This window comes from Anolis carolinensis, chromosome 6 (assembly GCF_035594765.1).
Source record: "Anolis carolinensis isolate JA03-04 chromosome 6, rAnoCar3.1.pri, whole genome shotgun sequence".
NCBI lineage: Eukaryota > Metazoa > Chordata > Lepidosauria > Squamata > Dactyloidae > Anolis > Anolis carolinensis.
Window position 1 is genome coordinate 14752996 of NC_085846.1, and position 26177 is coordinate 14779172.

At 40.4% G+C, this 26177-nt stretch overlaps 1 protein-coding gene across 1 annotated transcript; it reads left to right on the forward strand.

The window, feature by feature from the left end:
* Positions 1-5101: 5101 nt before the first annotated feature.
* Positions 5102-25012, forward strand: il11 (interleukin 11). The gene is made up of 5 exons (XM_016996069.2): positions 5102-5775; positions 19654-19811; positions 20498-20584; positions 21415-21573; positions 22344-25012. The coding sequence occupies exons 1-5, from the start codon at positions 5769-5771 to the stop codon at positions 22506-22508; spliced, it is 576 nt and encodes a 191-aa protein (XP_016851558.1). The 5' UTR covers positions 5102-5768; the 3' UTR covers positions 22509-25012.
* Positions 25013-26177: the final 1165 nt, after the last annotated feature.

Here is a 26177-nt window from a genome sequence, read left to right on the forward strand (position 1 = left end):
GCAGGTGTGATTTGTTAACTGGTTGCCTTACAAGTGACTCCTACTGAATTCCTGTTCTACACTATAGTTAGTGAACTTCCACAATCCAGAATAGTCTATGTAGAGCACACCCATGCAGAGACAAAAAATTTTTTAAAATAAAGTAAAACGGGGTCTAAATTAGACGTGTCAAACTTGTGGCCCTCCAGATCTTTGAGCCTTTGATTCCCAGAAGACCTAGCCACCTTGTCCAATGGACAAGAATTTACACCACTGATCTAGATAGTTTGGAGACTTTTTTTTGTTGAAATCCCACTTCCACATCCGTTATGCCATACTTAGTTGCTAATAACTTTCTGCCAATGAGTGGGATAATGTGCTGTTCTCTACCACCCTTTCCCAAATTCACTCTGAAGGACACTCAGGGCAACTTTCCTTCCCTCTTTTCAGCATGGCAGTTTCTCTTTTCCATCTTCTGCAAATGTGTGGAGAAATAGATTCATATATTTGAAAAACAGAGAGATGTGATGAGAGGAATTATAACAAAGTGGGTGAGAGGATAGTGAAAAGAGAAAAACATATCCAAAGAGAAAGACAAGCACACACACCCCTGTAGCCCCAAAGAAGGAAGGCACACCAGTATTTTTGGATAGTGCCCAGGACACTTTTTCCAAATCCCCAGTGTGTCTACAAGCTAACAAAAATTGGAGACCCTTGTTCTATGCTCAAACTCTTTCTGGTATCTCTTCCTGACAGTGACACCCAAGTCCCCTGTGATCCTAATCCTACCATGCATGATACATTCCTCCAGCACAGAAGCAATTGTATTTTTGCCCTCGAGCAAAGTATTTATCTATTTACTTATTTAACTTGTATTCCTCCTTTCTCCCAGTATAGAACCCAATGAGGTTTACTATATAGATAAACAAAAGAGCTAAAACAACATGTAGATTTTGTATAAAATGATGCAACCATCAAATTAAAACATTAATTTAAAACAATTAAGAACATGTTCAACACATTACTACGTATTTTAAAAGTACAACATCTGGCAGCCAGATCCTTCTTTCACAGATTTATTCAGAATGTTCCTGTGGGACTTAACTGGTAAATGTGCAAATGATTGTAGCCTGTTTCACTTATTTCAACAGCACTATTAAGGGAATAAAATCATATTATAACTACCATTAATCCCCAAGTTAACTGTAACCCTGTACATGTGTATGCAGAAGTAAGCCATATTAGACGCAAGTGGATTTGCTCCTAAATTAAGTGAATAAAGAATTGCAGCCTGAAAGGAAATGGATAACAGGAATAGGAAATGCTTCCAGCTGCTACCAGCCAGAGCACACACCAATGAGCCAAGATGGATCAGTGGGCTGACTCAGTGTAAGAGAACATTATATGTAATAATCAAAATGAGTACTTCTGAGCATGTGCCAAGTACATTTCTCTTACTAATGATTGGCAATGATTCCCCCCTCCCCCCCCCCCCCCAAGGTCAGGAGAGCGAGCAAGGGTTCCTACATTAGGTAAGGTGTCCACATTCTTTCATGGAGCATTTTCTTTTCATTTTCTCTTAAACATTTTCTATCTATATTTCAGAGAAATGAAATTGCAAACCACCTTTGAATATTCCTTGCCTAACAAAACCCTGTGAAAATCATATGGTCACGTTGACATGCAACTAGAAGCTCACACACATGCCTAAATAATAAATCTTGTCATTCTTGTGTGCATCAGTTTGAGAAAGTTCGGCCCTAAAAAGGCTGTTTATAAACACACTGAATAAATAAATATTGACTCTTCTTTATTCACAGACACTACACAGATAACAAGGTGGGCTTAAACAACTGATTTTAAGCCAGAGGTACTGCATCCTCCCTTTTTTTCAATCTGCTACACCATTGTTTCATACAGGATGGGGGCTTTGTCATATAAAGAGATGCCTTCACCTCAGAGTCCATTGCAAACTCTGACCTAGGTAAGGAATTCTTGTATAAACAGCCACTGCCATGGCCAACCTAGAGATAGCTCTACATCTTCTTATCCCCATTTGCCTGCTACCTTGCAAAGGAAGCCTCTACTGCAGAGTTTCTCAAACTACGCTCTTCCAAATGTTATGAACTTCAGCCCCCACAATTCCTAACATACGGTAAACTGGATGGGATTTCTGGGAGCCGAAGTCCAACACACCTGGAGGAGCACAGTTTGAGAAACACTGCTCTACTGGAATGTACATGTTTCCAGGCAGGTGTGTTTATGTGATCTGGAAATCAGTGGAGGGGTGGCTGTAACCCTTTTACCCTGGGACTCACCCCACACAGGCAGACTGACAGTGGAACCTCGTATGTCGAGTTTGGCTTTCCGTGGAAGGTATTTGCTTGAGGCAATGCAAACAAGGAAGAGCCTTCCCCTGAGAAATTCCTTGAAGTGTAGGTGAAAGAGCCAGTAAATGGGGGCTGGTTGTTCAGGTCGACCTTTCAGGGTTGTTCCCGAAAAGCTTCTATTGTTACATGCTGGCCAATTCAGGACAGCTCTGGTTTTCACTAGTCACGCTTCATGCAGGCTTGCAAATCAATCAGTGGCCTTTTTCCCTCCGTTAGGTTACGCTCTCGGGATCTTCCAGACACCTACGGATTTGTTAGGGGATTCTGGGAGTTATAACTCCAGTGTTCTCTTGACAACTGGCAACTGCCCTCAAGGATGGTGACATATATAGTTTTGTGTCGTGTTGAGAAGAGGTAAGGTTTTCCCCCTCTCAATTAGGCCAAGAGAGGGCAGAATCTCGCCCTTCCCAGTTGGACCAGAGAAAAGCAAACAGCTGCAGCTTCTCCTAGCCTGTGTATTCTTCCTCTTTGATTACTTTGGCCATTATGACCACAGTCTAATGTTGCTAGGCCAAGTCTCCTAATTTTCATCTGAAACATTTGATGGTATGATACAACAAGATATTGTAATTATTGACAACTTGTTTACTTTAAAAGGAGAGTAGACAAATGCATATAAGATCGAAGTTCTCCTGGTATCAAGTTACGATAGCTATGTCCTATCTCCAGGGGCTCCAGCACCACAGGTAGTATACCTCTAATTACCAGTTTCCTGGTAAATGTGCCAGTGAAAGTGCAAATATACCTGTGCCCTGCTCGAGGGCTTCTCACGTGCCTCTTTTTTGACATTAGATAAGCTTTCGGTGTAATCCAGCATAGCCCTTCATGTTTTCTAATGTAAAACATACCCAGCCAGACATGTGCCACTTGGTGACTAGAGAATGACAGTCCTACCTGTAGATACACTTTCTACAGGCATAAAGGAGGCAAGATTTTTTACTTTCAAAAAAAAAAAGAAAGAATCTTGCATATCTTACAAATCAGGGAAAGATAATCTGCAGCCATTCCTAGATGTTGTAGAGTTCCAACTTCCATGAACCATATCCATTGTATGGGGCTGATGTATCAGAGTCCTAATAACATTTTTAGGGCTGCAGGTATTCCCACTTCTCCTATATTCAAGAAGGGAATTGTTTGCCAAGTGTGAATCCATATTCAGATAAACATAATTATCAATTTATTTACAAGAGGGAAGTATATGCTTAAAATGCCGTTTGGTTTTTAAAATGTATTCACTGCAAGCTGATCTAAGCAGAGTATATGTTTAGATTGATTTTTAGTGGGAATGATGCATACATGCTGTTAACTCTACCACTTTCACTAGAAGCCTGTGAAATGGATTGGCAGCTACTTTACATAAAGCATGGTTAATGTATGAAACCCCTTACTGCTGGATGTGGCAGTTCTAACTTGGGTGGCCTGCTTTAAAGGGGATGAGAAACTAGTGGAAAAGTTGCCCAACCATGTATTGTTACCTAGAACCTCTTCCTGTATGACAGCAAGCAAAAGCAAATGGTTATTGTTCCCTAACCCTAACCCTAACCCTACATCATTTCCTTGTGAGAGGCAATTGGTTGGCTGGACACACCTTTGTGATCTGTTGCAATAGGACAGCTTTCCCCAATGTAGTGGCTTCCATATTGGCTGGGGATTATAGGAGTTGCAGGCCGAGAGATATAAAGGGTGTCATATTGGGGAAGACTGCATTATGGGAAATGGTTATGCTTTTATATATACAGTATGAGCTTTTCAGTTCAAGCCGCAGTGGCGCAATGGGTTAAACCCTTGTGCTGGCTGGACTGTTGATGTGAAGTTTGGGATACTGACCTGAAGGTTGCTGGTTCAAATCCGCGAGATGGGGTGAGCTCCTGTCTGTCAGCTCTAGCTTGCGGGCACATGAGAGAAGTCTCCTAGCAGGATGGTAACACATCCGGGTGTCCCCTGAGCAACATCTCTGTAGACGGCCAATTCTCTCACACAAGTCGCTTCTGACACAATAAAAAAAAGTTTAAGGTGTCCCATCATCACTGTGAACTTTAGGGCACTAATTCTGAAAGGTTTCCCTTGAGCCAAAGCTGTGAAAGACTTTGTCTCAGAAATAAAGTGTTTGCTTTTACAAGGATTAACAGCAGAGTCAGGGAACATTATTATTTTGGACTACAACTCCCAGCATACGCCACTGAGCATGTTGGGAAGAGTGGATTCTAAGTGCTTGGAGAAGAATAATTCCAACTGTAGTAATAAGACTCCAGTAGATCAAAACTGTCCTTATATTAATAAATCTCCCAATCACAAGTGAGTTTGACTTTCGTCCCTTTCACACCTTTGTCTCAAACATTTGTACTTCCAGCTTTCCTTAAGTGAAAAATGTGTCTTTATCTTTGTGTGCAATTGAGAGGTGGGTGGTTTTTGTTTTTGTTGTTTTTTTGTAGAGTATCAATTTCTGGCTACAGCTGGAGGGTCAGTATAGAACCTGTGGAGTTTTGGAGGGAATGTGAACTGGAGCATGAGGTCATCACAAACTCTCAACTCTCAATGCCCCCCCCCCCGAAAAAATGCACACACACACACACACACACACACACAAAGTACACCCACCACCCCTTTAGAAATCTTTCTTAAAGGGACTGCAGCATTACAAATAATATGTGTCATCAAGAGAAGTTTTTCTATGACCATACTTTCATTCTTTCTTTGAAATGTGTTTTTTTTTTTTTTGAATGGAAAAGTGTGTGAGTCAAGATGTGTCACCGTTTGAAAAAAAAAATACACGAGCCTAGACAAGACCCGGGTGTATATAAAGACCAATTTGTAAGTGATGTAAAACACACACTTGCACATATACAAATACTGGACAGTTCAAAGCTGCTCTGAATGACATTTTTTAACAAAATTAATTTTGTGTTCTCCCATTATTTTTTTAAAAAGCTTTTTTGTTTTTGTTTTTTAGCAAACAGGACAGGAGACAATTTGGGAGATCATACTTTTTTAAAAAAGGTGTTCCTTTTTATTGTTATTTATTTATTTATTTAACCTTCCTATTTATTTATATTTATTTATTTACCTATTTGATTATTTATTTATTTATCCACCCAGAGAAGCTATTGTCATCTTGCACATTTTGGGAGGTTGTGTGTGCTTGTTAACTCATCTACCTCAAAGGACAGAATTTTTTTATTATTATTATTTTGCAAAAGTATAGAACAGGTGTGGTGTGGAGAAGGCATTTGCAGCCCAAAGAAAACTTTTTAAACTCTTCTCACAATATACAAATTCCCAATTAAAACCCTTAGAAGAATAACACCAACCTAAAACCAAGAAGGACTTTTTTTTCCTTTTTTTCCAAGAAGGGGGAATTTAAACTCAGGGAAAAGAAACCCTCAAATCTTCTCCAAAAACATGAAAAGTAAGTCTGTCGTTCTCTTTCTCTTTTTCTCTCTCTCTGCCTCACTCTCATGTTTTGGCAATAGATAGTCTTTAATTCAATTTCCCTGTGATTGGTTGAGAACTCCTGCGTTGACAACACTATATATTTCAAAATGTACATATTGACAGATAATATATCTGTCTTGTTCACTTCATTTGATTTATGACCTCATAAATCCTAGTTTATTGCTTTCTTTTGTGGGCAGTAGATTTTGTTTTAGATACGCAGATGTTTTCCTTATCCTTTGCTTAAGGATAGAATTTTCACAGTCACAGGATGTAGAAATGTATCTGGTACTGGAACTGAGCTGTAGGGGGGGTGGGGGAAGAGATGATTTTAAGTGTGGCTGGTATTAAGTATAAGATCTCTAAATGTTCTTTAGAGATTTTAATACTTTCATACCTCTGAGCGAAGTATTTTCTCTCAGAGAAAACTTTGCTGCCTTTCCTCTATTTGGTTCTACTTTTTTCCTGGTGTGCATGCTTTGGTGAAGTTTGCTGCTGTCTAAACATCTTAATAGTCAATCTAGCTGAAGCCAGATCTCAGTGGGAGAGAATTAAGCATATCTTAATGTATCTCTAGCTGCCACTTATTTTTCCTTTTGAAGATTTCTGTCCATTGTGAAAGGGAGGAGAATTACGGTTATCTGTGTACATTTCCTGCCTCCTCCTCCTTTTACCTTTATAGATGGAAGGCTGGGGCAAAGCTGAGAAGGGTTCTTTTTTTTGGATTACAACCCCTCAAATCCTCCAACCGTTTTTCTGGGGACATGAAATCTGGGAGTTGTAGTCCAAAAAAGAAATACTTGCAAGCTCTGCTCAGGACTGTGGTCTTGCAGTCTTTTCCATGGATGTTTGCTCTGTACTATGTCATACCATAATCCAAGGAAAGTATACATAATATATGGTCAGAGCACAAATTATACATTTTATCTGGAATTTTTAAAAAAACTCTACTTCTTATATCTAAGTAAAGGGATTTAAGATGCAAGTCCAAGAAGACACAGGACAACAAATGACTGTTGTAGTAATAGTTTAGTATGCAGTTGTGGTGGGATGAATGCTAAATAATTAATATTGTGCATTATTATTGGAATGCAGACTTTCAGGATGGAAGGGGAGAGACTCTCCTGGTAAAAAACTGAAACATGAATCTGTTTTAACTGTTATGACTACATCCTGGGGAATCCTGGGATTTATAGTTTGATGAGGCACTAAAGTGCTTTGACTGAGAATTCAAAATACTCTCTCCTAAAATGCAAATTCTGTCAAATGGAACAGTGGCAGTTAAAGTGAAATCATGGGATTATAATTACGTCGTGTGAAAGGGGCCTCTTACCTTCCTGTACCACCACCACCACCACCAAGATCGCTTTGGAAAGTTTTTTGTTACTGCAGCCTCCAGACTCTCCAAGGCAGCATGTCCTAGATTAAAGCTGGGGAATTCTGGGAGTTGTAGTCTAAAGGCAATTTTCCTAATTTCTAGTTCTAAATCTGTAATCTCACCAGGCTTTCTCAGTCTTTGGTTCTCTAGATGTTTTGGACTTCAGCCCCCAGAATACCTCATGTTGACGACTAGCATTGCTGGGAATTGAAGTATCATACAGCCAGAGGGCAAAAGATTGAGAACCAGTAGATCCATGGAGCTGTGGGTTTCTGTTGGTGGTTGGATTTGATGACCCTTTGTTATTGTCACCACTTCCATTTTATTGTGACCTAAGGCAAACCTATCAAAGGTTTTTCTTGGCCAGAGTTGTTCAGAAGATGTTTGCCATGCCCTTGCTCTGAGGCCAAAAGAGTGTGAGTTGCCCAAGGTGATTTCCAACTGGAATTTTAACTGGTTTCCCAGAGTCCACAAGTGCATCTGTACAGTAGAATTAATGCAGTGTGATACCACTGTCACTGTCATGGCTCATGGGAGTTGTAGTTTGGTGAGGTATCAGCACTCTTTGGTAGACCTAAAGACCTTTTAAAGCTATAACTCCTTTGATTGTATTGGCTGTTAAAGTATTGTCAAACTGCACTAATTATATGTGTAGATGCATCCCTAGTCCAACATCAAACCACTACACCATGCTGGCTCTCAGATTCCTTTCAGGATCCATTACAACTCTATGCTACTTTAATTCTGCAGCTCACTTCACTGTGCACTGAGTTACCTTTCAAACCAATGTTTGTCTTTTGGCTTGGTGAGAACAGAGTCCAAACCTGACTTTAGGGATTAAGTCTTAGGACAGTCATTTCTTAAGATAACATAACCTCACTTAAAGCAAGGATAAAATGGAAATTAACCCATATTTCAAGAGTGAGCAACTTCCTGAGGTCAGATAGGGGCTGCATCAGGCTACTTCTTGCCTAAGAATATATTAAGTGCTGTTTATGTCTATGTGCTTTCAAATAGCGTGTTGACTTATAGCAACCCCATGCACTTCATAGGGTTTTCTTAGGCTAGGAGTTCTCAGAGGTGGTTTTGCCAGTTTCTACCAGTGCAGAAATTCTGACTTCGCCACTGACTTCATTGCATGGCTCAAATATGTAGGCAATTGTGGCTACACTCTGTGGTACAAGAGGATGCCAGCATCTAATGCCATATAGCTCAGGGTTTCTGGAATACAGGAAGTGATGTTTCCCATCTGAAATAAGGAGGAAATGGTTTGGACGGCTACATCAGAAGGAGGTTTTGCCAGAATGCTCAGAGTGCAGAAGGCCTTTAGAGGAAATAGGTTTTGATTAATGATTTTGGTAGCAATGCCCCAGATTTTTAGTAGTGTTGTTGTTATTGTTGTTGCGGTAAGGCAGACTTGTAGTGACTCAATTTATGGCATAACAGGAGATTTCCTAGTTCTCCTCTCTTTTCCTTTCTCTCAGAACTTCTTGACTTCTGTCACATCCAGGTTGCCTGTACCAGCATTTTTACCTGCTGCGCAACATCATAGTTAAGAAGTCTCTTTTTTTATACACAAAATTAAGATCACAGTCATTTTTGGACTACAACTGAAAGGTTATTATCATTTTCCCCTTTTAACTCTACTGTTGAGAAGACTGAAATAACTACCAAATGCAGGTGATCTGAAATTCACAAAAAATGAGAAATTGACTCTTAACATTGGAGGTGTCCAAATGGACAGCTCATAGTACTGCTATCCAAATGGTGTTGTACATGTATTTTGGTTTACGCTCTGTAAAATATTTCACTGTGCAATACACATTTTGGTGCCTCAAATGTTAGACCTGTTTCTGGGCATATTTGACCTGCTGATGCAAAAAAAATGACACAATTTTCCCCTATCACTTCTAGTTTTTGAGATATAGAACATATGCCATCTACCAGTCTTCATCTGCTAGCCCACAGAAAATCATAACCATATCTAAGAAACTAGAATTGATGCAGTGTATCCAGTTTTCTGAATCAGTGCCGCAAATTACCCCAGGAAGAGATCTAAAAATCAAAACAACAAGAAATGTATTTTGTTGGGCTGTGTTTTCTGTGGGAAGAAACAAAGTGAAAGAAACAATAGGAAAATTGTGGGAGGGCTACAAACAATGGCTTCTGGGCCCCTGGAAAGTTCCATGAATGAAACAAAACAATTGCGCAAGTAAAGACTCTCCCAGAAGGCAGTGGCTCTTCTTTTGAGATCTTGAAGCGAAAATTGGATAGCCATCTCTCAAGAGAGCAGTGTATCTCTATCTGTTTGGACTAGATGGCCCTTATGGTCCCTTGCAACTCTGATTCTCCAATTCATCAGGAAGCACATCAATATAAGATTATGATGTGTGTATGGGGGGCGGGGGGTTAGAGCCAAGGAAAGGAAAAGGTAATTCTGGGATTTTCTTGCTCAGGTATTAAAATAATCTATCTGGTTTTGGGGGAAATGTATCTTAACCAAGGTTGTATGTGTGCTTGTATGCTACCTGGTAATCTCTCTAAGGAAACAAAATGCTTTTGGCTCTGCATGAAAGTGTAAAAACATCTCATCCATCAATTTGAAATAGGCTGAGTGATGTATACATGCCACATATTATTCAATAACAGTGTTGTCAAGCAATAACTTGCAAATGAGAATGTGAATGCTCTGGGCAAAATGTTTATTATGCAACGCATAATTTCTTAACAGAGTTTGGAAAAAACCCTCACACTCTCACAATCAGAATGGTCAGTGGCCAGACTGGCTAAGGATTCTGAAGCTGGGGATACCCCTAAATATATGGGGATACCCCGTATATTTTGATAGATTTTTTGCTGTTAAACACCAATAATTCTCTAGCATTAGTAGATGGTAGGAAACTATTTGCATGGATGTTTGGACTGACCCTAGTAATGTTCAGCCTTCAGCTCCTGCAACTCATGAAGAGGAGAAACTTGATTTTGATATGCTAATTTTGGTATTTTGCTGCCAGATAGAGCTGAGAATCCTTGTAATTGTACACATATCATAATTTGCTTCCGACATGAGTCAACTAGATTGGATCGCAGTACCCATATCTGTACCATCAACCTCACAAAGCTGACACAGGGACTTATGAAATCTAGCCAACCATACAATCACTTCCATATTCTATGAATGACAGAAGACAGAATGAAATACTAGTTTTATGTAGCATTTTGGACTGCAAATTTATTGAAGCCAAGGTGTGGATTTTTGTTGCTGCTCCTAAAAGGCAACAGGTAACAAAGGCAGAGTGTGTATGCAACTTCAGATCACCTGTTGTCTTATGGCAACCCCATGAATATTGTAGGCTTTTCTTAGTCAAGATGTACTCAAAGGTGTTTTTGCCACTTCCTTCCTCTGAAATATAGCCCACATCACCTCGTATTTGTTGCCACTGTCCCATCCAAGTGCTTACTAGGGCTGATCCTGCTTACCTTCCAATATAAAATGGATCTGGTACCTTTCGTGTATTTTCACTAGACAGCAATGACAGTTACCTGCCATTTTTTTAGGAGCGACAACAAATAGATATGTCTTGCCTTCTAAAAGCCACCCAGTAACAATGACAACAGGGGCCTAAATACCCTAAGAACACTAGTTCCCCCTGTTCTCTGAAGCAAAGCTGGGTACGTCCTGGTTAGTCCTTGGCTGGGAGACTGCCAATAGTCTGCCAACAGGTGTTGTAGGCTAGATTTCAGAGGAAGAACCTGGCAAAGCCAACTCTGAGTATTCAATGGGACTTCATTCCCGTTCTATATACAGTAGAGTCTCACTTATCCAAGATAAACGGACCGGCAGAATGTTGGATAAGCGAATATGTTGGATAATAAGGAGAGATTAAGGAAAAGCCTATTAAATGCCAAATTAGGTTATGATTTTACCAATTAAGCACCAAAACATGTTATACAACAAATTTGACAGAAAAAGTAGTTCAATACTCAGTAATGCTATGTAGTAATTACTGTATTTACGAATTTAGCACCAAAATATCATGATGTATTGAAAACATTGACTACAAAAATGCGTTGGATTCTAGAACGTTGGATGAGCGAATTTGGATAAGTGAGATTCTACTGTACAAAGATTTGGAGCCATATTCAGTACCAAAGTGCAACATTCAGTGCCAAAGTGCAACAATGTTGCTCCCCAAATCAATGAGGGAGAAAAGGGCCAGTGTTTTGCAAAGATATTTGCAAACATATATTCAGTATTTCTTCACCATTCTTCTTTATAGGTTATGTTTGGGAAATATATCTTATCTTCTCTGACCCAGTGTGCTCTGTCAGAAAAATGTGTCGTGGCAGACCTAAGATCTACCTCTGCATGGTTTTAAAGTTAAGATTTCTTGGAAAACAGGTGGAATCAGGTTTTTCTAGTCTGCTCTGAACCCCATTCTCACTCCCCTACACCATGATTAATTTTAGATATTTGGACTTGCATGAACATATAGCAACATTCTATGATTTTTTTTCAGAAGTTAATCCTTATTCAATAGTATTTAATCTCAGGGAAGTGTGCAAAATACAGCAATTTTATCTTTAAATGAAACTCCCCAGCTTCCTAGGTTTTTCTCAGTCTTTTCTCATCTTGGTGTCAGAATGTGTGAGTGTTTCTCTAGAGTAGACCTCTATTCAATGAATTAAGAAATGTGTGCAGTACGTAAGCTTGGATGCTCTGATATCAAGCTATATGCGCTGATAGTTCTAAAACAAACCAAAAACCTTAACACTGTTTAAAAAGAAGTAAAACTTATTTAATATATGCTTTTCTCTTTTTTCTGGCACCAGGTGTCTGTATCCAGCAATGGTTATTGAGCATTTATATACAATTTAGTTGACATGATTTTGATGTTGTTTTACAATCCTTATCTCATTTGGACTCCCAACAATCCAGGGAGGAGGTATGGGCAAGGAAATGATGTGAACATGAAACGTCCTCTATAAACATCTGGTAGTATTCTGACTTGAAAGATAAACATGATGGTGGGATACAAACCTTTCTTTATGGGGAGATAGTCAGACATCAAATCGTGCAAAGCAAGTGAACCAAGAACACAGTTATAGCCAAACAGCGATGAGAAGTGAGATGCTGTCTTTTTTTTTTTAAGTAATTAAATGGTCCTGCCAGGAGACAGAATGAGGTAGCTGCCTCAGGCAGTAGGTTTGGGGATATAAAATGGATATTTAATTTGTTAAAGTAGTGAAGCAAGATCACCGTTTAACAGAGTGAATTTTAACAGGATGTTTGGTCATTGCCTCTTCTATGAATTTGGTGTGTGCCACTGCTTTTTTGAGGATAATATTGTGCCTAGTCTGTTGTGGTGGCAATTGGTTTAGCCCATTTTAGTGCTGGATTGCATGTCTAATAAACACATGCGGGATGGATATTAAATTGCATGTGTGTTTTTCTCCATGTGGGAAACACAAGTACCTTAGCTGAAAAATTCTGCACATGCAAGTAGCTAAACACAAGCCTCATTAAATGTGGATACTATTCCCTTTGTTGTATGGGTTTATTTCATCTGATTGCATGCACTTACTGATATGACAATATGAAATAAAGGAGGGCAGCTGCAGAGAAAATATGATACAGGGTTCCTGAAAAGAATCTTTACAATTTCAATTGTATATGAAATTAGAATTGTAAAGATAACTTTCAGACACTGTGTATTTTGGACAGCAATTCTAAATGATGGCTGGGGGATTCTGAGTCATTCAAGCCCCGAAACAGGGAATGTATCGCTCTTTGAATATTGCTGGATAGCAACTGCTACCAGTCCTGGTGAACATATCTAATGGGGAAGGATGATAGGATTGCAGTGCAACAGCACCCAGAACACCACAGTATCCAGACTATAACAAATAGACATTAAATCTGAACAGTAATACAGAATTAAAAGTGAAAGCCCTACATTTTACTACTAATGCATAAGCATTTAGGTTTATTTCTTTGCAACTATTTAGTTTTAATTCCAGTCAACATTGTGGTAATGATGTTGTAGGTCAATAAAGTAGGTTTTTTCAAGCTTTGTTCAAGCGAGAATAGCATCAGCTATCTGTGTAGCTATAAATATACTGCTTGATAATTGGTACTCTTTGTGTCCAAGCCTCCATGGCCATACAGAAGTATGTATTTTGGAGTAATGCTTGTACACATCTGAATGTATAAGTCGTATGTATTCTAGTCTATTCGTATCTTATGCCCCTTTGCATATGCAGCTGTGCAGGCATCATTGCGGGAGGTGAGCTGCGTTGTGCTTATGGTTGTGTGGCCATGGATGTGTTTGTGTAGGTTGTCTGCTGCACTGGCTTGCTACATCTCTTGCCTCCCCTCTCTCCCTCCGTCTTTGAGCCACTTTACGAGGCTTCACCCTGCCAAGCCAGGCCCATAAATCCCAGAACTGTGAAACCAACCGCCCCCCTGGGAGACTCTGCGGTGAGCCACGCGACGCCGGCTTGTTCTGTCTCCCGCAGCTCAATCCTTGTTTCTGTTCTGGCTGGGAAGAATTCAAGGGCAACATTTCCAGCAAAATGCTGGTTTCATCCCTGTACCATAGCCATCGATATTGATCCATTTGTCTATTCCTACTCACACTCACACACATATAAACACGCATTAATATAAATCTGAAATATCTTCCTGCCCATCTCTCTTCCTGCCCATCTTTCTTTTTCTCTTCCTTTCTTTCCCCTCTTTCTCCTTCTTTCCCTTCTGTTATATTGGTAGGGTCCCAAAGCGCCCTTAAATCTGAAATTTAAAACAAATGAATGGTGCAAATACCAAAATTTGTTGTTTTAGCTTCTGCACTCCTTTGCCCTCTCCTGACATTTTTGATTAAAAATTGGAAACAAAAATGTCATATTACAAGGTGCTATAATATGCCAATGTGTAAGGATGGGTACCTCCCACCATGCATTTCCCTAGTTTTGCTTCATATACACACTCTGTGCTATTTGTCACTCTATACTTCAACTGTCTGCTTGCATTATCATCATGTTACCTCTTTCCACAACATACACTACTGTCTATGAGCATTCTTTCTTTAGGATTTGACTCTGTCATGCTAGACATCCTTTCTCATACATTTAGGCTGTGCCTGTCGTGGCAGATGGATCATGAACAAAGAATCCACATGAAAAGCTGGCTTCACAATCCAAATAGCAAGGACGGCAAAGCATGTCCAAATAACGTCCCGCATATCATTTAGAACCTCAAATGTGGGGCTAATAGAAATGGAAGAATAATCTGTCAGATACACCCTATATCTATCAGAAGTGGCTGCTGCACACTGGAACTAGTGAGGCAGAGGTTGGGATCACCAAAGGCAAACTCAAGGGGCAATAGAAGACAGAGCTAACTGCATCTGCTTAACTACTCAGAATCCTCATTTGCAGTGTTCCAGATACCCTACTGGTTAGGGGTGCATACTGGCATAGTTTCATCTACCCAAATTAAGGCCCACTCTTGATATTCAGTCCTTGTTTCTAGCAGAGGTTGGGATCACCAAAGGCAAACTCAACGGGCAATAGGAGACAGAGCTAACTGCATCTGCTTAACTTCCCCCTCAGCATCCTCATTTGCAATGTTCCAGATACCCTATATATCTCCTACTGGTTAGGGGTGCATACTTAGAGTAAGCATTGTTCCATCTGCCCGGATTAAGATCCACTCTTGATATTCAGTCCTTGTTTCTTCCCTCTCTATTTTTTGCTTCAAAGTCAACAGTATAACATTTGTAAGGCAACATATTTTACATGCCCACCTAAAATAGTAAGATCGCATGCACCAGGGATATCTTTGCAACTGTTTTTATGGACCATGACTATAAGCCACCTGTACATCTGAGTCAAAATATCTGCACTTTCTGCCATTTGAAGCAACATTCTCACTTCATCCATCATTCAGCTGTCAGTTGTTAGGGTCTTGTACTTTATCTCTTAGTTTATCCATCCATCTTTCTGCCTGACTCAGCTTGGGCATAATTTGATTTTTATGTCAATCTTAATAGATAGGCCATGCAGATGTTTATGCAGGGATGGGCCAAGGAACATACCATGAGGTGGATTTAAAGCTGTGCATCACCTCTACTGATCTTTTGCTCATGAGAGGAGCTGGAGCAGTTCAGAGGTCAGTGGTTTCAATGGTGGCTTGGGTTAAGAAAGGCCACTTAACAGAGTTGCAGCCTCTGCACTTTATGATCTAACAACAGTGGGTGGGACTAATACAGTCCCTCTCACCCTGCATATTTTATGGGTTTACAGAGTAAACACAAACAGAAATGGACCTTGGTGGAATTTACATTTCTTCTTTTCTTTTGAGTATCTATTTGTTTTAAAGTTATTTTATCTCTGCTTTCTCAATGGCAAAGCCAAGGCAGATTACAGTAGAGCCAAAGAGCCCAATCCCCCTCCAATTTAATTGCAAGCCAAGTCATAACGGAGGTAGAAAGCTAATTTATAGCACATGGGGCAAGTAGGGCAATGTAAGAAAACACTGATGTTAGAAAACAGGCATTTTGTTGGATTTGTTCAAGGTTTTTTTAAATCCACGATTTTGTTGAGGAAGGGAATGGGGAATCAGCATATCTGCAGAGCTTGAAAAAGTTACTTTTCAGGATTACAGCCCAACCATTGTGGCCAGCGACCATGCATGGTCAAAAATTTCTAAGGTCTAAATTTCATTAACAATATAAAATTGAAAATACTCATTGAATCAATGAAGCGGTTTACCAATTGATTCAGTGAGTCAGTTCTATTTGGAATTTAGCAATAAGATTCAGCCCTAGGAGTGGTAGCCCCAAAAGTAACTTTTTATAGCACATTGTGTGAGTATGCACACCAGAGATAGTACCCAATACCTGTTATATTGCATTTTTAAAATTTCTGAGAAGACAGAAACCTCTGACTTTAAAGCAAACCTTGGGAAAGTGACTTTTAGAGGATTGCAATTCCCACAATCCTGCTCCCTCAACACCACCTCCAGCCAGTACAGCCATGAGAACATTCTGGGAGAAGTGGTCTCCCAGAGTCACACTTCCAAGTTCTAATTTTAAAAAAAATGTAAAATTTAATTGAATATTCTTGGGATTATTTTGCCCCCTGAGGGAGTGATGTAAGCCCAAACTGCTCTTTTTGGCTTCTTCCCAAAACTGAAAGCATTCCCTTCTGTATCTCCCACAAGGCCTGCCAGCAGCACCAAAGCCTTCTGGACTTGCCTCTTAAAGAGGCAGGACAGAACAGTCCCTGGTTCAAACCCTTTATATCCCATTAGGAGCAGTTCAGGGGCTTAAATAGTCGCCAGATCCTCCTGCCTTATCTCAGAAATTAAGTAGGGTCTGCTCTGGTTAGTACTTGGATGGGGACAACCAACAAATTCGAGATATGCAGCATTTCAGAGGAGTGTGATGGCAGGCCCAAATCCTGAGATTTTAAATGTTGATAAGATATGAAAATCATGACCTCTCTAGCCAAAAATGATAACAGTTAAAATTTGGTAGTATTGTTGCCTTTACTTAAATCACCTGGATTTAAGTAATCTGTCCTGCTTTTTTCGTGTCAGGAGCGACTTGAGAAACTGCAAGTTGCTCCTGGTGTGAGAGAATTGGCCATCTGCAAGGATGTTGCCCAGGGGACGCCCAGATGTTATTTTATGTTTTTATCATTCTTGTAGGAGGCTTCTCTCATGTCCCTGCATGGAGCTGGAGCTGATAGAGGGAGCTCATCCACACTCTCCCTGGGTTGGATTTGAACCAGCAACCTTCAGGTCAGCAATCCAGCCTTTAAGTCAGCAGTCCTGCTGGTACAAAGGTTTAACCCACTGCACCACCAGCGGCTCCATCTATCCTGCTAAGATGACAAGTCAACAGAACTTGTGCACTGCAAGAATGTCAAGCTGTACATATCTCTGTGTGTGGCTTCAGGTCATAGTGACTCCATTAATTTCATAGGGTTTTCTTAGACAAAGTTACTCAGAGGTGCTTTTGCATGATCCTTCTGAAATATAGCCTATCACACCTGGTATTTTGGTGGTCTCCTATCCAGTAACTGAGCTTGGCTTACCCTGCTTAGCTTCCAAGATCATATGGGATTAGATGAATATTTACTCAAGAGTAAACCTCACATGCATTACATCTAATTTACTCTAAAATAACTGTACTTCAAAGAATGTAGGATAAGAGAGAAAGGGACAAAGCTTGCTCTTCAAACTCCTTCAGCCTCCAAGTCTGTTATGTACTTCTTTATTAATAACCCGTGCCATCTTGACCACACTCTGACATTACTTGGGCACATATGTCTTGGTTTTCATCCATAAAATATTAGAGGATATGCAGAGTTTTCAGACAAGTTCAAGTCCTATGCGATTCCACTTGTGAATGTCATTGTGGCATTTGGAAATAAGACGTGTGCTTAAGTTGGCACTGTGAATTTCAGTACAGGGGATCATAAGCGAAAATGTAAGTTTCATCTTTGGGTGAAAACACATGAAACAATATTCTAGGTTGTTCTGAACAATGGTAGCATATGAGATTTGCTCACTGAAAAGTACCAATATAGTTTGCTTCCATCCTTTATAACCTTTACCTGCCACACAGGCATCAAAAGGCAAAGCTTTTCTCAGCATGAAGAGAAGAGTTGTCCCTTGATAACTGTAAAAGACATAGCTACTGCTTAAGGAACAGTTGCTTGGGTCAGTTAAAAGAAAATTGGCAGTTCTTTTGCTCAGAGTCAGCTCCAGCACGAATCTAGCCAAGAACCTGTGGTTTTACATTCACGCACCTAAGGAATCAGCTTGTATGCTTGTCCCTATGAATCAGGGAACAGTCTTAGTTCTAGCAGTAGATTGAGAAAGAAGGAGAAATAAACCCAATCTTCTTTGAAATCCAGACTGATTCCCCGGCTCGCTAGCAAGGGGAAAATATGCAGTTCACTCTCTAAGACAACACAGGATGGCTTTTCCATGAAAACACCTTGACTCACCCCCTCCTTTACCCCTCCCTCCTACATCAGCATCACTGTTTCCGAATACCAACGGCTTCTTTTTTCCTTACCTCACGGCAAAGGCGCCGGGATGACTCTGTCGCAGGGCAGGAATTCCCTAACCCAACCAACCCCTCCTTCCCCACTTTGCCTGCCAACTAGCCGTATGCTCTGAACTCCTGCCAGATGACTTACAGGGGCACCTTTGGGCCATTGCAGATTCTGCTCTCCATTCCTTCTTCCTACTAGCCAAACCCAGGATGCTTTCTCCACACACCATTTTGTGGTTCCAAAAGGTGCTGTTCAATTATGGACACATGGCTAATATCTATCCTGTAAGCTTAAAAACTAAATCGGTATATTTAATTTATTAAGCTTGCTTTTTCTCCTCACACAAAAATCATCCAAGCAAACAGCAAGAGATGGGATCAGAAGATGGGTGGCCCTGTTCCAAGAGACAGGCTGAGACAGCCTGCTTGATGCAATCAATGGCTTCTTGCAGTGCGGTTAAAGATAAATTCTTCAGTTCCATCTATATACATACATATACAGATTATATGTGTGTATGTATTTGCATATATGTGTATTTGTTACTGTGAGCCTATACGTTTTTTCTGACTTATGGAAGCTCTAAAGAAAACCTCGGCAAAAATTGTTCGGAAGGGGTCTGCTATTGCTTTTTTCAGAGGCTAGAATAGAATATCGTGTCAGATGTGACTTGAGAACATACTGCAAGATGCTTCTGGTGTGGGAGAATTGGCTGTCTACAGAGACGTTCTCCAGGGGATGTCTGAATGTGTTACCATCCTGCCGGGAGACTTCACTCATGTCCCCACAAGCTAGAGCTGATAGATGGAAGTTCCCCCTGTCTTCAGATTCAAACTGGCAACCTTCAGGTCAGCAGTCCAGCCGACACACAGGTTTAACCCATTGTGCCACAGCGGCTCCTTTCTTCAGGGGCTGGGAGACTGTGACTTGTTCATCTCTGTGTGTGGACTTCTGATAATCATCACTGACAGCCACCTGTAAAATGGAATTGTAGGAAAACAATATGTGTCCATCTTGAATATGATAGGAAAGACAGCATTGACCAATGTTGGAAAAGCATGGCAGGAAGAGACTCAAGCCCACAATTCAGATGTTTGTGTATCAAAACTTACTGTGAAAAATAGCGGAGACAGCTATAATGCTTCTTGGCAGGGGATTGGACTGGATGGACCATGTCTCTTCCAACTCTTTGATTCTATGACATGGGAGAGGTGCTGGTACCATACACTCTCAATTCCTTCAGCGATTCCCTTCAAATGTTTCCAGCTATACACCTCTGCATGAACCAGAGTTTGGAAAATTCATATTTGAATTGCAATTTAGAGATTCTCCAGCCAGCGTAGCGAGGCAAATCAATTCTGTAACCTTCACTCTTCTAACTATGATATTTCTTTCTCTTTGCAGACTGTTTGTGCCAAGTCTTAGTGGTGCTGCTAAGTCTGTGTGAAGGACCCTGGGCTGCACCACGACCAAAGCCTTTCGACCCCCGTATTGAATTTGATTCTATTGTCAACCTGGCAAGAAACCTGCTGAGTGATACCAAGAGCCTCTTTAACCACTTTGTAAGTCTCAATAGCCTTTTTGACAGAAATATAAAATAGTTCCTTTTCTGGACTACAGAACTCAAACAGTTACTTTTTGGACTTTAAATCCCAGGCTCTCCCTCCCCCAGTGTCTATAGTCCCTTTCCAAGTTTAGAAATGTTACTGGTTTCCTCACTAACAGGCTTTTGATCCATTTAACTGAGTAGATGTGTTCTCCAATGTTTAGTACAACATATTGTACTAAACTTTCAGTTGAGACACTCATTTTGTCTACTCTGACTGAGACCTGTTCTCCAAGGATGTGTTATCAAAGTTCCAGTCACCAGAAAATAGAGGAGATTAAAAGTGTGTCTTTTTACATACGAATCTGGTGCCTACCACTACTACTGAGCAATGGCTTTCTAAGGATGGATTATCTTGGCAGCTTGTTGTTAATGAAGTTAGCAATGGCTAGGTTTTTATTTTGTGGCCTAAACAGTAAACCAGAGCTTGGCAACATTATTGTTTTGGATTACACTTTTTCGAAATCTTCAGCATGGTCATCACTATAAAAATAAGTGTTTTACCTTGCTCTTTATTGTTAATATGAATTGGTGCCTGTTTATCTGTTTCCGTTTTATTGTTTTCTGGCTGAAGTTAGGTGTTCAGAGATATTTCTTATTGTCATCATGACCTGATTCTCTCAATCTTTTCATCTTTCACAGAAAACCCGTTACCCAGCAGAGGGTGAGCACAAGTTGGAAACACTACCTGTTTTGTCCATGAATGCAGTGGAACTTGCCAATATTCAGGTAAGAGGGGCTTTTCTTTGTCTCCACTGTCTGGTGTGCTCTGGATGTACTCCTTGCATCACAATTTATTGTGTATGTGTATATACCTTCAAATTACATGCCAACATTTGGCAACCCCATGAATTTTATAGGGTTACACAAGAAATAACCAAATGTGATTTTGCCAATTCGTTCCTCCCAAATATAGCCTACCTCACCTGACATTTATTGGTGGTATTTCTTCCAGTATTAACCAGTAATGATCATGCTTAGCTTCCAGCATAGATAGGATCTGGTGTCTTCCAGGTATTTAGGCCCTTTATGGCTATTGAATTTAATTGTTCACTACAATTTGATTAATTTTGATTTAATATTGTTAGCTTTGTCTTAAAATAACAAAAGCATGTGTGCTACATGCAGTAGCAGTTTTGGGAGCAAAGCAGGATAGAAATCAAATACATAATTATTTACCTTCTTCATTCTTTAATGGTTGCTTTAGCAACTATTATGTTCCAGTCAGTACAACTCCTGTATCAATGGCACCTGTATCTGGTTTCATTTATCTGGAACAGTCAAACCAAGAGCAGCCTAGATTGACTCCCACTGAATTGCCTTCAGTGACTTTACTTTAACTAAATAAGTTACCGCTTCCCAGGAACTCCAGTTATCCCAAAATGGCTTCCAGTTAGACAGAAGAACATGGCTACTTGAGGCAGTTAACGGACAGTGCCATGAGAAGACACTTATTTTTCTTCACAGGAAGCATTACTTTTTCCGTTTTCTATCTGAGTTTTACCACTTTGATTTGACCTTGGCATTACTCACCCCTTCCATTCCAATCCATTATTTAGGTCTCTGGGGGTCTCGCCCGGCTCAGCTCAGACTTGCAGTGCTACCAACGTCACTTTGAGTGGCTACGGAAAGCAGCAACATTGTTGCGGCCCATGGAGCATGACATCGGCACTGTGCACAACCGGCTTGACCGCCTGCTGAAAAGACTGGAGCACCTGGTAAGGGTTTGCTGGACAGGAGGATTGCCAGGCAGCGGCTCTTGCATAATCAGAAACAGAAAATGGCAGAAGCGATTTTTCTCTCAGAATATGAGTGTGTGCCTTCAAGCTGCCTGTCAGCCTATGGCAAATTCATGCCTTTTGTAGGGTTTGCTTAGGCAAGAAATACACAGAGGTGGTTTTGATTGTTCCTTCCTCTGAAATGCACCCCACAGCACTTGGTATTGTTGGCAGTCTCCCATACAAGTACTAACAAGTACTGATCCTACTTATCTTATAAGAACAGACATGATTGGTGCCTTTACGATATTTAGGCTGAGTAATTTTCTGAGAAATGGTTAGGGGGTCCTCAATGCAGTCCTTCAGAGCTCCACAACTGGGAGCTGATGTCTTGCTACTTGTTGTAACATGTCACAGTGGTTCACACACTTTAGGCCTCCAGCTACTTTGGACCAACATGCAAGGACCAGTCAGTGTAGCCAATGCTCAGGGACACTTGAAGTTTAGATCCCACACACCAGAATTTAGGAATCACTGCTCTGCATCATAGACATCAGAAAGACCCCAGGCAGAGCCTCTTCATTCCTTTCTGGAGTGATAGGAAGGAAAGTGAAAGGATTAAGCTATCATAATTTTGTTTAATGGAGTTAGTGAAAGTAGTGGAGTCAGCCATTTCTGCAGTAGAAGGGATATAGTGTGCATAAAACAGTGGTGCATGTGACCTACCTCTACTCCAGAACATAAACTCAAACATGTTCTTTTCTCCCCAGATGGCAAAACTCAGCCTCGCCCGGCCCAATGACCCTCTGCCAACCCTCCCAGCTCATGGCACCCACTGGTCTGTGGTTCAGGCAGGCCATGCCATCGTCCACTCATTTCACCTTTATCTAGACTGGGCAGCACGTGTGCTGGTTCTGATCCGGAACAAGCTGTGAGCCACAGGAAAACACCACCACCATGGATATTTTGGAAAGCCTCCTTTTGGACCTGGAACTCTTGGATGCTGCTTTAGCAAAAGCCACAAAGGAGGGTGCAAGGAAGTCTATAAGATGGAACACCACTGGATTCTTTCTGTAAGGGGTGCTGCTGGGTGGGAGGACCTAAGACTTTTGGCCAGCTCACACTTTCTCATAAGGGGAGACCATGGTGGAAAAAGAAGGAACTTCTTTGATCTTGAAACGACCATTGCATCTCTTCATTCCCAATATGTGCTTTAGGAGAGAATTGAGGACTTGCTATTTGTCTTTCTTCCAAAGTTTTCCCCCCTCTCTGCCATTGAAGCACTAACATCTGAATGATACGTATTGGTCTGTGATATGTATAGATGAATCCTTTTTGGGATATAGTTTGTAGGATTACTGCTTTGAAAAGATGAGAGACATCTTGTCCACCTTTTCTGATCTTTCCCTGCCACGAGTATAAACTACAAATCCACTCAGTTTGTTATGATGAAGAGACGTGACTACAGTAGACTGAAATGTTTCTCCCATCTAGATGAATTGTGCTCAGAAACATTTCCCAGAATCCTTCAGTAGAACTAGGAATCTTGTGGCCTTTGGACTAAAAGGGAAGAACTCCTTGAAGTGAGAATATTTAAATCTCAAAAAGATGTGACCATGCATTCACTAACCTGCTCCCTACATTCATAAATAGCCTCTGCCAAATTCTCCTGACCAGCCTTCAGGAAAAAAAGTGCAAGCGAAAGCAGCAGCTATAACTCAACACAGAATTCACTGGCTTTAGAATGTGCTCAATGGCATGCCCCATGCTGTGTTGGAGCCTATGTGTGCACATACCTTTGTTCAACTGAAATGTCACAGTCTCCCAGCCTCAGAGGAAGACAAAGACAGACTCGCTCTGAACAAATCTTGCCAAGAAATCCCTGTGATAGGTTTGTCTTAGGATCACCATAAGTTGGAATGACTTGAAGGCACACAATGCACACAAAACCATGTTGCCATCTTGAAAAAAGTATACTCCGCCCTTCTTATAAACAAAACTTGTGGGTTTGCATCTGAGAGTCTAAGATGTTTCAATAAGTCCAGTATCTTTTGTCTCTATTTAGGAGAGAACTTCCATCTTCTTCTCTTTCAATTTGCTAAGTAATAAGTTATGTTTCCAAGTTGTTTCACTTCCACAGTACGGCTGAGATGTTGGACAACTTTATCATCCCCAAAAGAGAGAACAAAGTTTCATGCTAAACCTATTTAATTCAGAGCATGAAAATGAAAATTTCTGGATGCATCACTTCTAAGATGGTGCTAAATTGAGACTTCCATGCATAACCTGATGCCTTCCAAATGTGTCAGGCTACAATCCCACTATTGCTCAGGCAGGTGCTTGGGATTATAGTCTAACCTCTGGAAGGCATCAGATGGAAAATCCTTGTCTGGAAGCAATGCGCCTCCTTCAATATTGTATTTTTCACATGTGTATTTCATGCCCATTGATCAGCCAGCTAATTAAACTTGAGAGTTTTAAAATGCCGGAAAAAAACCTTTTAAAGGGACCTTTTAGAAGGGCGGGGGCACCTTTTGTTACAGTGATAGTAGAAATAGAATTTAGTCTAGGTTAGACTACAAAATTATTTTCATGCTCCACAACAAAAAAATTTCAAAATATAATGCAAGGCATGCTTTCCTTTACCAGCAGTGCCCCCTGGTGGATCATCTTTATTTTTTAGTAAATAAGACAAGACTAGATTATTTTTGAAATAAAGATGCAAAAAAGGACCAGCCCGGTTCAAAATGATTTTGGAATGACAAGTAATTTTCACTTGTAATGTTAGCATGTGTAGCCCATAATGCTGACTTTAGGCCGGATAACTCTTTACAATGAAAAAATTCAAAACATGACGTAAATTACCTTCTGCTTTAGATATCTATGTGTGGATTGAGAAATCTACATTGTTGTTTATTTTTTGCAAAGAGAAGTTCAACCCAGAGAGAATTCCATTTAATGCAAGGGACAGGCAACCTGTCCTCTCCTAGGTCAACTCTAATTCCCATCTGATCAGCCAGCATAGCCAGTGATCAAGTATGATGGGAATTGTAGAGCAGCATTATCTGAAAACACACCCCTTCCCTGCCTGTTTCAATGTCTGTTGTTAGCAGCCAGCCAGCCACCCATTTCAGACAGTTATCATCAACATTACTTGCTTCTGAATATTTAAAAAAAGCCATTAGGTTTCTTACTTGTAAGTTATTTTTTTAATTTATCTATTTCAAGTCTGGGTCATTTTCTTAATTATTGTTGTCCTCATTGTGGTTATTATTATTATTAATATTAATATTTTATGTTATTTTATTTTGAATGTCTTCCAAGTATTTATTGACCAGATCTTCCTTTCTTTCTCGTCCTGCTTTCATTGTCTTTTCTTTTGTACTAAGAAAAGATTTTTTAAAGAGTTGAGGGAACTACATTTGAAATAAAAAGTTAAAAGAATTCAGACAAAAGATCTGTGTCTTTATTTCATGGGGGGATAGGAGGTTGGGCAAGTCATATTCTCTCAACCTCAGAGGAAAGCAAACCCCCTCTGAACAAAGCTTGCCAAGAAAACTCCATGAAAATTTCTTCTTCAGGCTGCCATAAGTTAAAATGGCTAGAAGGTACAGAACAAATAAAATGCCTACTTTCTGCAATGTATACCAAAGAGAGATCTTAATAAAGTAATTCAGATCAACAACAACTTACAACTTTACTGCTCAGCCACCTGATGTGAGGACAATACTTCTTTCTTAGATCAGTCAGAGTAGGATGCTGGAGACATCTCCTATAAGTTTAATAGTTGTGCAGAACTGGAAATTTCAACAGGAATTGGTTGTCATGCAATCAAGAAACAAGCAATAATTCTAGTTTCTCAACCCTAAGCGTGAATGAACACCTTTGATCTTTGCTTCCATGATTTGTGAAAAATGCATTAATACTGGACATCATTTTTTAAAAATCAATGAGGAAGAGAACATGCTGTGACTGTTCTTTGATTTTTGATATAATTGCCGCCATAGTACATTTTCAGAGAGCTAGGCTGATCTGACCTGCCCTATATACCAGCGTCTGAGCCCAGATTATCTGCTTATCCAAGATTATCTGGCAGTGTAGACTCATATAATCCAGTTCAAAGCAGATAATCTAGGATCAGGAGCCCCCAGTGATGCAATGCCCTTGTTCCGGCAGGACTGCTGAACAATAGGTTGGTGGTTCAAATTTGGGGAGAGTGGGTGAGCTCCCTCTGTCAGCTCCAGCTCCCCATGCAGGGACGTGAGAGAAGCCAAGCCTCCCACAAGGATGGTAAAACACCAAAACATCCAGGCGTCCCCTGGGCAACGTCCTTGCAGACGGCCAATTCTCTCACATCAAAAGCAACTTAGAGTTTTTAAAGTTGCTCTGGACATGAGGAAAAAAATCTAGAACCAGATCCCAGGATATAGGGCAGTGTACATCTAGCCCTAGGATAGAAGCAGGACCATGGTCTCTTGAACTCAAGACAGGTAGCTGTTTTCTGGAGTCTCTAAGTAGCATTTTCCTTGAGTGGCCTTTTAACCTTTTTTGGATTAACATTATCTGTAAAGGGAGCACATGTTCTGACCTCTCCAAAATTCACA